Here is a 16,234-nt window from a genome sequence, read left to right on the forward strand (position 1 = left end):
CTGTTAATTTTGTATTCTCGATCATTTGAGAAGGGAAGTTTTTCTAGAGATTTAATTTATTTTTCCGTCCCCACTTAATCAACATATTCTTCAGCTGAAGCTGTCTTCCACTCCCAACATTGAGAGTGGCTGTACTAGAATTAGTGCAGTAGCTTCTTAGCAATAACAGCAGCAAATACTGAGAAGTATGAAGTGAAGTAAACTTTGTGACAGTGCCAACAACCTATAGCTTTGGGATTTGAGGAGCTAGGTTTGTGTCCAAATTTTTATAAAAATGATGCCTACTCCTGCCTTTCATTATTTAGTCTGGCTTTTGAAACCACGTGTTTATATTCTTGGCTGCTGATTTTAGAAAATAAATAAGTCAGAGACAAGAATTATGTCACTGACTGGTACAGGTGCCTGGATTTTCTTAGATGAAATATCAGGGTGGAGACAGAAATCTGAGACTGGTTTCTTGAGTTGGTTTTAAACTCACAGGCAATTTCTAAGGCTCTGCATTGGTTGCTTGCATTGGTTTCATTGGAAAGAAATGAAAACTTTTAAGAAATTTTCCTTTGCTTTAAACATTCTGACATATTTACTAGGTATCATTGGAGTGGATTGTTTACCATGTCCTTTCGCACAGCTTTTTCTGTTCTGTGTGCTCCAGGCTAACTTCTAAAAGTTGATAATCTATATGCACAACTGTGATGCTACCATTTTCTCCTCAGATTTTGCCTGATGATCCAGATAAGAAACCCCAGGCAAAGCAGTTACAGACCCGTGCAGACTACCTCATTAAATTACTGAATAAAGACCTTGCAAGGAAGGAAGCACAAAGGCTTGCTGGAGCAGTAAGTAAAATGTGGCATTCATTACTAAGGTAAAACAATATCCTTATGGACATGTTACCTGATCCTTTTCATTTTTTAGTTCTTCACTTTTTATTTGTGTAGTATTACTCTATTGCTGATGGTAGTACATAAGACGAATTCTGGATATTAATTGCAAATTTCATGTTGTACTATTCTCTTACTACTTGTGTGTATTTTCTACTGTTGCACTAAGCTCTGTCTCCAATCCTGAGTAAAGTGGTGGTCATTAGTGGCAATAAATATAATAAAATGAACTCTCTCTTTGATGTAAAACCAAATCTTACTTTGCAAATACAGTGGAAAAATGCTTGTCAATTGACACGATTAAAGAGATCAATTTGCATTCAGGGCAATTCAAAGAGGCGGAAAATAAGAACTAAGAAGAATAAGGTGCTAAAGGCTGCAAAATTAAAAGAAGAAATAAAAAGTGATTCTTCACCCCAACCCTCAGAAAAATCCGATGAAGATGATGATGAGAATAACAAGGTATCTTTCACGCAATAAAAATGTCTATTCAGTTCTTCCTGTTAATATCAATTGTATTTTATCTTCTGCTCAGTTTAATAAAATTAAAACACTTCAGTGTTATGCTTTTCATGTGGCCCTTACAGTTGATGTTGCATCAGTACAAGCACATGGAAGATGTATCTATTTCAATTTAATGATAAATTAGTAAATTAGGAATTACGAGTTTTCCAAATTGTTACAAAAATGTCTAATTACTACTGATACTAGTGCTACTGCTCAGTTTCAACAATCTTTGAGGTCATTAGCACTGTATTTACTTGAAGTGCAAATCACAGTTGTAAAACTACTGGGTTTTGCTCATTTGTTACAACTACTGATAATGATTCTGAGGCTGAGTAAAAGCTCAATTAGAATGAGCAGCATAAAAAATTACATTTCAAGGTTTGCATATGAAAGCTTGTGCTCTCGTTTTTCAGAAAGACTATTTAACCTTGCTGGGTTTTTTTACTTCTAATTATTAATCTTAGTATTATGCTTTTGTTGTGTCTTTTTATTTTTTCGTGTATCACATAGCAAAATCGCTAGACATAAAAATCTGGATGAAGTTTAGGATCATGTCACAGCTAATTTGAAAGCAGTTGAAATAAGTCACTGCAGTTCTATATATATATCAATGAAATACTCTCTACTTGGTTTAAAGCAAACACAAGCCATTGTAATTGACAGCTTGTTCTAAAGGAAAAATACTTAATGAAATACATAGTTAAAATTAGCATTAGAAAACCCCTGATAAATCTATGAAAAAATAATAGTAGCACATACATAGTAGTACATACACCTTTTCAGTGTATGTATTTAAATTGTACTATGAAGAATAAAATGTGAAGCTGATAATAAAAAAAAAAATTCTGTGTAGATTGTCTTGTGTTTATAGCTACAATAATTTGCCTAGAATGTAAGACTAAGACCTGTAAATGTTGCCACAGTTCCCAGTAAATTAACGGGGACAACTGAACCCTAAACCTAAGCAAATCAGTTCAGACTGCTTTAAAAATGAATGTATTTCCATTAATCTCCACTCAAAAAAGCTGCCAACAGCTTATTGACAGTTTAACTATGTTTTGGGAAACTGCCTAGGATGCTGTCCTCTCTTTTAACAGCAGGTACTCATCACTTCAGTACTTTCAGACACTGAATAACAATTACTGAAAACTGGACTGTGTACTACAACCTTCCTAAACAAGTGGCTTTAGCTACTTAGATTCTATACTGTGTTCAGTATTTAGAACTTAGCTATTTTAGTGCTAGAATTATCAACAAAGTTTTTAAATCACTGGATTTTTGATAGAAAGTCTCTATGATACCTAAATACTAAAACACAACCCTGGTTGGAGTGATAACTTTACACCTCTTTTACATAACTTGTTTAGTTCAAGTACTAGACAGTCTTTCATCTGTTTTTATGCAACAGATAAGCAGTTTCTGTACGTGACTTTCTGGTATGTTCAAATAAATTCAAATAAATAAACATGATAATGATTTTTCCACCTATGTTATAATAATGCTTTATTTATAGTATTTTTCTGTGTCTGAAAGGATATTAGTTTCCATCTCAGACCTTCACAGTGAATATTTTTAAAGGACAGTGAGTAATACTATTTTCACCTCCAAACAGTTAAATGGGCACCTAACAGAGAGTCTGTAACTAAATATTTTTTTAAAGCCTAGTAGAACGAACAGTTCTGGAAAAGACAGAGTTGGGGTTCTGTTACCTTCTCCTGTGAGTGTTTAATATGGGATTGGGATGAAGCTAATTAGATCAGAGGACTTCTAACATCTCCCATTACTTACATTGTCTGTTCTGACCAATCAGGTCAGTTTTGCAAGACAGTATTCCTTTTAGATTTCAGTTCTTCAGTCTAACAGCCTTTAAAGGAACCAAATTCAAACTATTCTAAGTTAAATGGTCAATTTCTCATAACTGCTGCCTCTGCCAAATCGGTACTTGCTTTGTCACATCAAGAAAGTGAGTGCATAGCTCTCATATTTCTTTACCAACTGCATTCAGTTCTGTTTGAGAGGCAATTTGATAAATCTGCATCCAGAAATAAAAAAGTGCACAGATAAAAAGTGTTCTAATCTGATAGCTGTGAAACTTGTATAGATAGGAACTCAGTTTGATGTGACATATATGCTTGCATATTGCAGGATGAGATTGTTTCAGTGAAACATCTGCATAAAAAATTTAAAGCAGAAAAAGAAAATGAAGAAAAGCCTGAGCCAGATACTGGTATAAAGAAGGAGGCTGAAGAAAAAAGAGAGACAAAGGAAAAGGAAAATAAGAGGGATTTGAAAAGGGAGAAAAAAGAAAAAGAGGATAAGAAAGAATTGAAAGAAAAGGATATTAAAGAAAAGAGAGAAAACAAAGTAAAAGAATCCACACAGAAAGAAAAAGAAGTAAAGGAAGAGAAGGTAACTAGGTTTACTTATCTTATATAGTGCTAGAGAAGGCCAGCAGGTTATGTGAATGATTTTGAGATGAAAAAGTGTTTTAGATCGGATCAGTTGTCATTTAATTAAAAAGTCTTTTATGTCATTTGAAGCTTTATTTTTACTACCTGAAACTGCAAGGACAGGCATTTGAAACGGGGAAGTACATCTTCAGTGATATATCTCTTAATTACACCTTCAGTGATATATCTCTTAATTACACTGAATGTATGCAAAACATTCTTATTTTCCTTTTCCATTTCACAGAGGAAGTAAAACATACTGTCACTGAATGTCAGCATAGATTTTATTCTTACATATTGAAGAGAATTAAGTAGTTACGGGGATTGTCATGTGTTATAATTGCAGGACCAAAATAAAATGTACTTAAATGTTTTTGTATCTTGTTCTTAGATAAATGAAATCAAATCAGAAAATAAGGAAAAAACTAAAAAAATACCAATTCTGGATACTCCAGTTCATATTACTGCGTCTAGTGAACCAGTTCCTATATCAGAAGAATCTGAAGAACTAGATCAGAAAACTTTTAGTGTGGTAAGTCCCCTTTTGATAAATTAGTGTGTATACTTAATCGTCTAAATTAGGACAATTGCTGATATTCTTGATATTGTTACTTGTCACAGTAACACAGGTGCTCTTTTGCTGAGTCTTGGATCAATGAATGTTATTGACAGCATACTAAAGTAATTTTTGACTCTGTTCTAGCAGTTTTTTGGTTTTGCTGTGTTTATGCAGGATAATATAAAAACTTATCCAGTAGTTTGTAGGATTAGTAGGTTGAGAATATGAGCTCTAAAGATCTATCCTCAAGAATCACTTGTATATCCTGCTTCTTAAAGAGAAGTGAATAAACGTAATTGGAATTGATAGAGTCTTTGGCTTCACCATATCATATATGCTTTTCTTCTTTGAAAGACAGCAAGAAAAACTAGGTTTCAGCACATCCCTTCTGAAGTGTTGCAGGCTTTAGTTAGTAAACACTGGAAAAAACAATGCTAAAGCACTTAGAAGTATCTTGCTGAGGTAATGTCTCTGACACCAGAAGAATTCTGTTTAATCACTACTACTTACAAAAATAGAACTAATATTTGAGAAAAAAAATGCACATGCACAATTTATGTGAAGTTTTATATGTTGGCTGACGCCTGTGGAAAAGTATCAGTTAGTTACTTGGAACAGCTGTGATTGTTTTGTCCTTCAGGTTTCAACAGCTGTATTTTTTTCCGCTGGGTATGTCTGGTCTGTTGTGAGTGTTGGCTTTGACAACATAGTAGAATTCTCATGAGTATGGCAGTACTGTCCATGGGTTTATTCTAAACAGTCCAAGTAACTTACATGTGATTTGCAGCATCAACCTTGAGTGGTGCAAGTGGATTTGTCTGTGTGGCTAATGACAGAAAATCATTCGATTTCCATGTGCAATTACATGTTTCTGATCACTTCTTTATTTAAGAATTGCACTCTATAAGCTGTCCTTTTAAAAGTCTTTTAAAAGGAGCTTTTAAATCTGTGGAGAGTACAATATTTAAACTGGATGCTTAATTGCTTTGTCGCATGAGATGGCAGTGGGACAGCTTCCCCAGTTTTTCTGAGTTGACCTTAGATGTTTACCTGGTAATAGTGATATTCCATTTCATTCTATTCCAGGTATTTGTTTTTTCTAGGTTTGGTAGTGTGTAGCAGGGAGGAATGGAGGAAGGAGGTGATTTGTGTTTATCATTATGCCATGGTCAGGTGCAGTCTAATTAAACATACTTAACTGCACATTCAAATGGAAATATTGTTCAGGCGTAACTGATTGTGCCCTTGATGACAAGGAGGGTATGTGTGCCATGCTTACCATGCTATTGGAGTCTGATGTATGACTAAGCAAGTGTCTGCAATTTAAACCATGCCGACTGGATTTATTATTAAAACACTGGATTCAAAATACAAATTCAAGATTGCACAACCTTTATCTATGGCTAGCGTAGGCATTCTCTGTGGCCACATCTCAAGTGCTGTGTTCAGTTCTGGGCCCCTCAGTTCAAAAAGGACATTCTGGTGCTGGAGCGAGTTGAGAGAAGGGAATGGAGCTGGGGAAGGGTCTGGAGCACAGGTCTTAGGAGGAGTGGCTGAGGGAGCTGGAGTTTTTGAGCCCAAAGGAGGATCACCTCCTTTGTAGAGAGAGAAGACCTCTCTCTACAGCTGCCTGATCAGAGGTTGTAGCCGCATCGGGGTCAAGTCTTTGCCAGGGAACCAGTGACAGGACAAGGAGAAACAGCTCCAGGTTGTTTCAGGGGAGGCTTATGTTGAATGTAAGGAAAGATTTCTTCAGTGAAAAAATGACTAAGCAGTGAACAGCCTATCTCAGGGAGGAGATAGTCACTATGCCTGGAAGTGTTCAAAAGAACAACTGGATGTGGAAGTTGAAATAGTTTAATGGAAGTGGTGGTGTTCAGTCAAAGGCTGGATCTAATGATCCTTGGAGATAGTTTCCATCCTTTATGGTCCTATACTCAGACCAGCTTACTTCTAGTTACATAACTTCTGCTAGTATCTGCATAGGAGTGAGGTTTAAAAAATGCTCAGAGAAGCGATTTTGATCCTTTGTTGAATGCCAAGTGTAGTGGTTCCAGGAAGTATTTGATTGAAATGTACTGAACACTCTCACATTTAATTTTGACATTAAGTTTGTATAAGTCTTATCCTACATGATTGTGCTCAAAGTTTTAATTGTAAAATACAGTAGTAGGAAGTCTGTTTCCTCAGAAATTCCTCAGAAATATATTAAATCAGTGCTTTCTCGAATTCTAGTGTGGTGTTCCACCCTCAAGGGAAAAGCATCACCCTAGATTCTTGGATACTTGTGAGGCAAAGGAATAATAAAAGTGAGAGGGTCTGCAAAAGCTTACAAAGTTTTATTAATAAATTACACACTTGGAATGAAAATCAGCATGTCAGTCCCTGACCTGCCATGTAAGCCCACAGCAGTGGTCTCACATCTGTTCGGCTGCTAGTGTTTGAGATACACACATTAGCACTTTGATACATGCATTTTATACAGTCTAATGCTTTCACAGAGAAGTGACTTTCCAATTGGATTGATAATCTTCCAAAGAAAACAAACGTTTTTAAGACCTGTGAGGAAGTCCTGTGTTTCATTTGACTTCTAACAATATTGTCTTCACCTGTGATTATATATCACAGTAAAAGCTGGATCATGCTTTAGAATAATTTTTTTTTTTCTTTTGAATGGACGCATTGATTTTTTTCCATTTTACAGTGCAAAGAAAGAATGAGACCTGTTAAGGCAGCATTGAAACAGCTGGATCGACCAGAGAAGGGCCTTTCTGAAAGAGAACAGCTGGAACATACTAGACAGTGTCTTATTAAAATTGGGGATCATATTACTGAATGTCTAAAGGAGTACACAAATCCTGAACAAATTAAACAATGGAGAAAGTAAGTTATTTTCTTGTTTTACTTGGGAAAGATTAATCAACAGTTGATTTCATTGAGAAGAATAGGTTTTAGTTATTTCTCCTCTTTACTGTTCTCTCTTTCTTGTATCTTTCCAATGTTTTAAATAGGAGTCTATTAATAGATGTTGTTCTGACCTGTAATGGGTTGACTTTAAGCATTGATGCAAAGTGCTGCATTTTGTCCAGAGGGTGGAAACATCTCTCTGCTTAAAACTGACAGCAAATCATGGGGACTTGTCACTATCACTGTTCTTAGTTAAAACCATTCTTACCTTTAAAGATCTGATTTTTCACCTTCAGGGCATTTCTGTTTTTTAATAAAAAAGGTGTTGAAAGTACACAGTTCTAAAATTGTGTTGCATGTATGATTCCAAGTTGCAGAATTCTTTATTTTTTTAAATGTACTTTAAAATTAAATGACATATTATGTGTTAACCATGACTTGATAAATATATTTATCATAATGTACTCAGATGGACTTTAAAAGTGAGGGAATATATCAGGTGGCACTATAAAATGAGCCAAAAAGAATACACTAATCTTGTATTTCATTAATAAGTTCTTAAAGCAATTTGACTTTTGTCAGAATGTTCACCTAACGTCTTTATGCTTGAGGGTACATCTTGTGATTACATGTATCAAATTCTTAAGTGCTGCATTTTCTTGAAGAATTCTGTTAGTGTAATATGCTTCTGCTGCTTTTACTTCCTTTACTTGAAGATAAAGTGATCTGAGATACAAAAACAAGATCCTTGATATTTACAGTATTTTGGCAGATATTTTACAATTTTAAGCAGAAACTTGTAATAGAGCTGTTAGTATAATAATGCTGTGGTATTGTGTATAGATAAATAAAATTTCAGCTATATTTGATAAGAAGTAATGTAGTTTATATTAAGTTAAAATGGTTTCATTAGACACACCATTGACTGGTTGCCTACTCGTGCAAACTTCTGGACAGAAATTACCATGTTTAAATAACCACAGTGAAGAAGCATACTGTTGCTTCCTGAGCCTCCACACTTCAAATATTTTTGAACACTGTTATTCTCTGTAGGCTCTTTTAAGCATTCCACCTCTAATTTTCACAAAAATAAAATCAAGGAAGAATTTTCTTCAGAATTTTGGCATCTTGACAGCAAAAGACTTTGCTCTTCTTTGGTTCCTTCACGCACAGATTAGGCATAGATTTATTTCCCTATGACTTCCATTCTCTTCCACAGTTCTTACTTGGTTTCAAAAGCCTTGACCAGATTTTCAAAGTCTGGGGAAAATTTCTCTTGCTGTTGGTTTAATAATGAATTTTGTTGGTCAAGTGTCTCGTGCTGTAAGAGATTTCAAGTTTGAAAGAATTTGTACTTCCTTTATGTACTTAATTTTTTTATTTACAGACTGGTAAATACTCAGAATTCAAGCAAATTTTTATAATAATTATAACAATGTTTTTACAATATATATTAACTGATAGCTATGTTTTAATAAAAATTTCACAAAAATTTAACAGTTCTTATTAGTACTACTTGACTATGCACTTCACACTCTGATGTGAAGAAATTTAAAGAAGAATTACAGCTTCTCTTTTCTTCTTCTTCAGAAATTTGTGGATTTTTGTCTCTAAGTTTACAGAATTTGATGCCAGAAAACTGCACAAACTATATAAACATGCAATCAAAAAACGTCAAGAGTCTCAGGTAATATTTTCACATCCTTCCAAAATACACAAATATATTTTTTAATTATTATAACTTTTATTAGATTAAGAGGACTATAAAGAACATGGAAATACACTTCAAGTAGTATTTGTATTTGCAGTATATGTTAGAGTATTTTTCCCGTGTATTCAAATGAACTTTGGGATTTACCAGTAAGTACATTTACCAATGTATTTGTCTTTTTTAGCAACACAACGATCAGAATATTAGCAGCAATGTGAATACACATGTAATTAGAAATCCAGGTAAGAAACTTTAAAGTATATTCTTGTGTTAAATACCTTAAGTATTCATGTTTATTTCAGTTCATGTGTCTCCTGGGTGTGTTGTCCACACTGCTAATCACCACACTATCACCACAGAGATAGGCTAATTTGAAAAGCTTCACTAATTTGCTGATGAAATCCATCAGAGTGAAGCTGGTACTTACCAGGTTGAGTGTCCTTTAAAAAAATAAAGAAACAATTTATGTGTTGGATTTTGGAGGGGGCAAGAGGTCTACTTAAGACCTGTAAACTTCTTGGAAATTCCATGACTTCATAGCTGTTGTAGTATTACTGTGGCGTAAGAAAGCACTTTATTAGTCAGTCACAGTCTGTTATTGGTTACAGGGGCTGTCTTTTATTGTTGACAATAGCACTGATTTTTTTCCCCACATGTTCCCACACCTGCCTTTTTGAATGTAGTGATTTTTTTTCATCTTGTGTTACTGATTGTCATGGACTTAAAATCAGCAATCATGGTATTTAGGAGCACCACTGCAATTCTTTTGCTAACAAGGTGTATCTTTAGAACTGTTACTAAGTCCATCCCTTCTTAGAGAGGCAGTTGCTGCCATTCTGTCTAAAATTGCTCTATTCAAAGAACCCTCTACTCCCTGCTCATTTGGACACTTAGCTTCATAGACTGGATGGACAGGTTGAGAAGTTCAGTTTCCAAGTCGTATGCATCTATGTTCTAGCTTGCTTTCCTCTTAATTCTGAGGTTTTCTTCTATTCACTGGCATTACTGCATTTGATTTTCAGCTATTTAGATCTTGTTTCTTTTAAACACTGGTTTACGGCTGACAGGTGGAAGTTGTGTTTGAATTAGGTGAAGTAAAAATGTTATGATGCTTCCTTTTAATCTCTGCTTTATTAAACAGATGTGGAAAGACTGAAGGAGAATACAAACCATGATGACAGTAGCAGGGACAGCTACTCCTCTGATAGACATTTGTCACAATACCACGATCACCATAAGGACAGGCATCAGGGAGATGCTTACAAGAAAAGTGACTCCAGGAAAAGGCCCTATTCAGCCTTTAGCAATGGAAAAGATCACAGAGACTGGGATCATTACAAACAAGAGAGCAGGTGAGTTTCTTGAGGGATTTTGAAATTTGGTCAGAATTCCCTTTGTGTTTTTGTAGTTATGCTTGTAGGAAGCACCAGACTATTTTCTGAGTGACACAGAATTGCAACAAGTGAGCTTTCTCTAATACAGATCTGACAAGTTAACATAATTCTGGCTCTTGATGTGTTACTAGTAACTCTAATACAAATAAGTTCTTATTTTATAGATACTACAGTGACAGTAAACATAGGAAATTGGACGACTACAGGAGCAGAGACCACAGGTCAAGCCTGGAAGGGAGTCTAAAAGACAGCCGGGTTCATTCAGATCACCGTTCCCATTCAGACCACAGGATACATTCAGATCACCGTTCCTCTTCTGAGTACAGCCATCATAAATCTCCCAGAGATTATAGATACCACTCAGACTGGCAAATGGACCACAGAGCTTCAGGTAGTGGCCCAAGGTCACCACTGGATCAGAGGTCTCCTTACGGTTCAAGATCTCCCCTAGGTCACAGATCTCCATTTGAACATTCATCAGATCACAAAAGTACACCTGAACATACATGGAGTAGCCGGAAAACATAACAAAGACTGTTATTTTCTGGACCTTCTTTTAGCCATATACAGTAAATTAACACAGTAATTGCCTTACATGACTTGAAAGATACAGACGGGATATTCTATCAGTAGCAGTATTGTTACTTCTTTCCAGAATGCAAGGTCTATTATCCCAACAGAAGAAAAATATTTTTGTATTTAAAGTTTATGCTGCACTGTGCTGCAAATGCTGTGGCACTTTTTTTTAAGAAATGGAAGATGTTTACTTTTACAGGGACCTCAACACTGCCCATTTCAGACTGGATCTTACTATAAAACTTCATGTCAGAGTGGTTTGAGGCTGATAACGTTTTAAGTTATGTTTGTAAACGAACTTTTAAACACTGACCTGTGCTCGTATTTCAGGAGGGAATGGGGAGAATATTTTTTTTTTTTCTTAGTAAGGAACTCTCAAGGACTTTGTTCACTTTCCAAAGCTACTTGTTTACATTGTACACTGCGACCACCTTGCCGCTTTTCATCACAAGCTTGAATATTTAAATTCTGTACCTACAACTGTAAAATAGTCAGGATTTCTCCTGTTTGTGATCAGTTACAATGCCTTTTTACAAAACAAACAAATAATAATAAAAAAAAAAGCAAAACACAAACAATGGCTGTAAATTGTTGTAAATTTATTAAATGAGCTTCTTCCCCCCCCCTCAGGCTTTTTTTTTTAATATTCCTTTTCCCACCAACTCAGGACTTCCTGTCACAATTATGAAACAAAATCAGTGTACTTACATGTTTCAATAAAAGATTTGGATGGAGTCACTGCTCAGAATGTAAAAATGGGGAAAGGGAACTTTATTCCATTTAGTACTCCCTTTTTTGGATACTTTAGATACATGTTTTGATTTGTAGTTTTGTTTTTTGTTGTTGGTGGTGGGGTTTGTGTGTGGGGTTTATTTTTGTTTTTTCAGGTTTTTATTTGTTTGTTTGGATTTTTTTTTTTTTTTTGTTTTGGTTTGGTTTTTTTGGAGGGGGCCTTTTTTTCCATATTAAACTGTTGGTATTGTGATTGTTTGTAATGAAATGGTAAGAAATATCTAGCTAAACTGTGCTCTGGAAAGCTTTTCAGGTGCATTGGTTTTAAAGGAGGTGTGTCAAATACCTGAACACTTCAGTATCCAAATCAATCAAAATTAATTGTAAATTCATATGTTCCCTCTACAACATGGGCAATAATGTCAAATGTGCTATGCAGGTAGTTAATATTTTAGAAGATTTGAATTATGACTTTATTGACAGAATTGTTACAATGCACACTGATTGTACATAAATAACTTCTATCTGACAAATTAAATTTAAACTAAAAGGATACGCGGGTCTTGTAGTTTTCTGCTGTGTTTTTCTATACAGTGTTATTTTCCCCCAGGTTTACCATAAAAACATTAAAAGTACTGAGTTTTAATCCTGGTGATAACTAGAGGAGGTACCTAGTCTGGCATCATGTGGCAGGAGCTGCATCTGCTGCTCCAGTTTTTCTCTGCTCCTGCAATGTGGAGTATTTTTTCTAATTAAGCAGGTTTATATGAAAGCATTACCATAGAGCCATGATCTGTCCACAGAGTATCCCTCAGGATCTTACTATAGGCAGAGTTGCTGCATATTAAGTATTAAGCTCATTTAGTGTAGGCTGGGACTTGGTTAATTAATGCTGCTTCATTTTGTAACTTTTCACCTTGACAGGATCTGAGGGGTTTGAGTGGTTCTGCTTTCAAGCTTGATTGTTGAACAGTGTTTAGGTAGCAGATAAGGTTATTTGTGGTTATTACCATGCACATTCCACTTCCAAAGGTGGAAACAGAAGTTGGAGCATCTCCAGCCATGGACACAATTATTCCTGGCTGGGAAGCACACAGATGCACCCTAGAGCATAGACAGGGCGTTCCCACTGAGCCTGGTTCTCCATCAGTGTGGCTGTGATACAGCACTGGCCTCACATGACATGGCTGGTCTGAGGTACCTCAGGTCTCTGAAATAGATGATGGCTTTCATGATGTGAATCTTTGGACATTAGTCTACTTATGCTTTGTAACTGTAACTTTTATTCAATCATATTTACAGATACACAAATCACATTTGCAGTAGTTCAGTTTTTTCCCCTCTGGTTTCCATTATGTTGTAAGTATTTCAAGTTTGATGATGGAAAGTACCTTCATCAACTGGTAACACCTGTTATGGTGTATCTTACTTTTCAACCCCATATCCTCAGCAAATGTCATTCATTCAAAATGGAGATTTGAGCCTTCCTTGGCTCATTTGTAATGAAGAGTCTTTGGGGAGTGTGTCCAGTTCTAAAGCATCCATCAGATACTATCACTGTCTAGCAAAGATTTTTGGAAGTAATTCTGAAGACTGCAAGAGAAGTCCTCCTATGGCTATTGATAAAGGCTTAGGCATTTCCATCTACCATGCATGGGAGTCTAAGGCTTCCATCTTAATCCTGTTACGTATTTCTAGTGTACCATTCTGGTCCTATCCAAAAACACTAGACTGTTGTTAAGTATGCAAAATCAGTTTTTAAACCATGTTACTGCTCTTAAAGTTTTAAGGACAGAGAAATGCATATTCTGGTTGCTGTTAGTTGTGGAGGGTGATGTGTTCATCATTTACCTTTTTGTGGTTGCTCTGTGTTTTCCCCCATTTTTGATCCTCTGTGCAGATGTGGTGGTGTCTGAGCAGCATTCAGATAGTTGATGGTTTCTGAGAGTCTTTCACCTTACACAGCAGGACTTGCAAAAGACTAGGGCACTAAGGATGACAGTGGTAACATGACACTCCTACGAAAGGAGTGTACCCTGGCCTCCCTTTGAGACATTGACTCGCTAGAATAAGTATCTTTGCTCTTTTGAAGCTTGATTGGTTTGTTTAGTCCCTGTGTGATAGCTCCTCATCCACAAACACATCTTGTCAGTTTCACAGCCCTAATTGTGTAGGGGAGCTGCAGGGCTCCACTTAAAATATAAAATCCCAGGGAGGTACTCTGGTATAAGCAGTTTTAATTATGCCTAGTGTTGTGGTCAGTGGCAATAGATCTTTTTTTGTAGGAATTTACATCACCGTTACTCAGATTTTACACAGAAAACAATGTAAACAATTCCTTGTTTCTGTTAGTAGTATATAATATTAAAACCAGTAATACCTGGTATGAGTTATCCATTCGTAGCAAACAAGGTTTCTTTTAGTGTTGGGACAGGTATGTCACTTTGTCTTCATTCTTCCAACACTATAGTGTGGCCACACCTTAAATTTCAGTTCTTAAAATTTTATGCTGAATCTTTTATTTCTGAAACAGTCCAGAAGTAGTAGCTAATGAATATAATTGTGTGGGACACTGATGAGAGCAGAATGAAGATAAGGTTCATGGAATTGTTTGTTTCTTAAACTTTCTATTTTCCTCCATTCCAATTACCTATCTTAAGATATAAGTTGAGAACACCAGAGTAATGGTAAGTACCTTTTGTTCCACCTTTCCCTTAAACTCCCATGGTGTATCTGGATATGGCCAACACAAAACCAGTATTTCTAGCATGTATTTTCCAGGCCCATAGCCCTTCCAATTTATTAGTAATTATTTTATTTTTCATATTTTTAAAGCTTTTAGCAAGTGAAAAATTGCTTTGGGATAAAAGATGAAATTTAGTGGTGATTATTAATTTGCATAAAGACATAAGAATTGCTGTTGTCCTGTTGAAAAGAAAATTACTATTTCTGAACCTTGCATAACAAAATAATTCTGCTTTTTAAATGATTTGTTGCATATTTATAAACCTATTCAAAAACTCCTCTTGAGACTGAGGCATTACCACAGTTGAGCCCGTGTTTGCACTAGCAAAAAGAAGGGCATTGCTGGAAGGCTGCAGCCTCAGCTATGTAGGGTGCCTGTGAAAGGAGTCAGTTAAGTATTTCTTGGATGCCAGATTGGTGACTGTGAAGGAAATGGTGTCCCAGGATGCTGAAAGTCCCTCTGATCCCTGCTATTCAAACCAGAATAGCCCAGCCTGGTACTGAGTGCAGCCCCCAAATTCCCACCCCACAACTTCGCCCTCAGTGTTTCTTGAAGACTTTGGAAATTGCTACTGCAAGACATTACAACATATAAACTTTAAATCTATATTGAATTCAAGCACTAAGGCTGAAGCCTGAATAACACACTTGGACATTACATATTATTTACTTGACACAGGTTTTTCATCAGGCCAGTCTCTTCTCTGAAAAAAAAACACCCAGAAATCACAGCAGAAAATCATGTGACATTGATCACATGAGAGAAAATAATCAGCTTTTATTACTGCAGTACTCTAAGGCTTCCACTGTATTTTATTTGCAACAGAGCTAGTATTTGCTGAAGTAATTGAAGCACTTGGAAGGTAATCTCACTCCTCAGTTAAAATTAGCTACTGGATTTGGGTTTCCCTAATTCTAGCACTAATAAGTGGCTACCTATATTGTATAAACCAAATGACACTTAGACATTCTTTTTAATCGTTAAGGAGCGCAGCAAACTTGAAAGCTCTGATTTGTATAAGCATACTAAATCATCATCCTTTTCCAGTCTTGGAACTGTGAAATGTAGTAAAAGACTGAGCAACACATAAAACTACCATGTCACCAACTCTCCATAACAAAAGCTGTTATAGATCCTCAGTCCTAAATTCCCTTTAGTCTTTTTGTCTGGAACTTACTGTTCCATCTCTTTTTCATACTGCTTGCAAAGAAGTTGTTAATATGACAGATGGGGGCAGAGGTCCCCTCCTGTCACCTCACCTGGCCTGGGTCAGGATAAAGGAAATGTGCTGCTTCACAGCACTACTGTGGGGAGGCTGGTAAGGCTTCTCTACTTCTTGGCCAGTTCAAGAACTATACAGCCAGATGTTCCAGTTCCTTAAGATGACGGGAGGTGAGTTTTGCTTTGATCCACAGCTGAGCAAAGGAATGAGGTTCTAGACATATCTGAAAGTGAGATTAAAACACAAATGAGGTTGGATGTTTGGATCCAAAGTGATAACTCACTTATTTTCTCATGAAGGAAGGAGAGAAAGGAGATAAAAAAATAGGAAATGTCCAAGAATAATTATGAAAACCACAGGAAAGTGGTCACCAGGAGTCCAGCATGGTTTGCAGAGTGCATGGGGAAGATCTTTAACAGGCATGATAGGTGGAGTTCCCTGGTGGAGTTCCTCCAAGAACTGGCCAGCAATCCAGCAGGAGAGCTGAGCCAGGCGGCCAGACCAGCAGGGGTGGGGAGGGGAGGGATGAACAGCTTTGTAGGAGTAGCC

The 16,234-nt window shown here is 36.2% G+C and overlaps 1 protein-coding gene across 3 annotated transcripts in view; it reads left to right on the top strand.

Annotated features, from left to right (window-relative positions):
• Positions 1-12,270, top strand: part of CHD1 (chromodomain helicase DNA binding protein 1) — a 365,725-nt gene extending 353,455 nt beyond the window's left edge. For 2 of the 3 annotated variants that reach the window (XM_086868713.1, XM_086868712.1), the window contains 9 exons: positions 714-836; positions 1,206-1,343; positions 3,534-3,797; positions 4,230-4,370; positions 7,102-7,280; positions 8,895-8,991; positions 9,200-9,257; positions 10,157-10,367; positions 10,574-12,270. In XM_086868713.1, the coding sequence (XP_086724839.1) occupies positions 714-836; positions 1,206-1,343; positions 3,534-3,797; positions 4,230-4,370; positions 7,102-7,280; positions 8,895-8,991; positions 9,200-9,257; positions 10,157-10,367; positions 10,574-10,937 (1,575 nt within the window). In that variant the 3' untranslated portion in view covers positions 10,938-12,270. The remainder of the gene's footprint in view (positions 1-713; positions 837-1,205; positions 1,344-3,533; positions 3,798-4,229; positions 4,371-7,101; positions 7,281-8,894; positions 8,992-9,199; positions 9,258-10,156; positions 10,368-10,573) is intronic. The other variant, XM_086868714.1, reaches the window with a different exon arrangement.
• Positions 12,271-16,234: the final 3,964 nt, after the last annotated feature.

Source organism: Cyanistes caeruleus, chromosome Z (assembly GCF_971803275.1).
Source record: "Cyanistes caeruleus chromosome Z, bCyaCae1.hap1.1, whole genome shotgun sequence".
NCBI lineage: Eukaryota > Metazoa > Chordata > Aves > Passeriformes > Paridae > Cyanistes > Cyanistes caeruleus.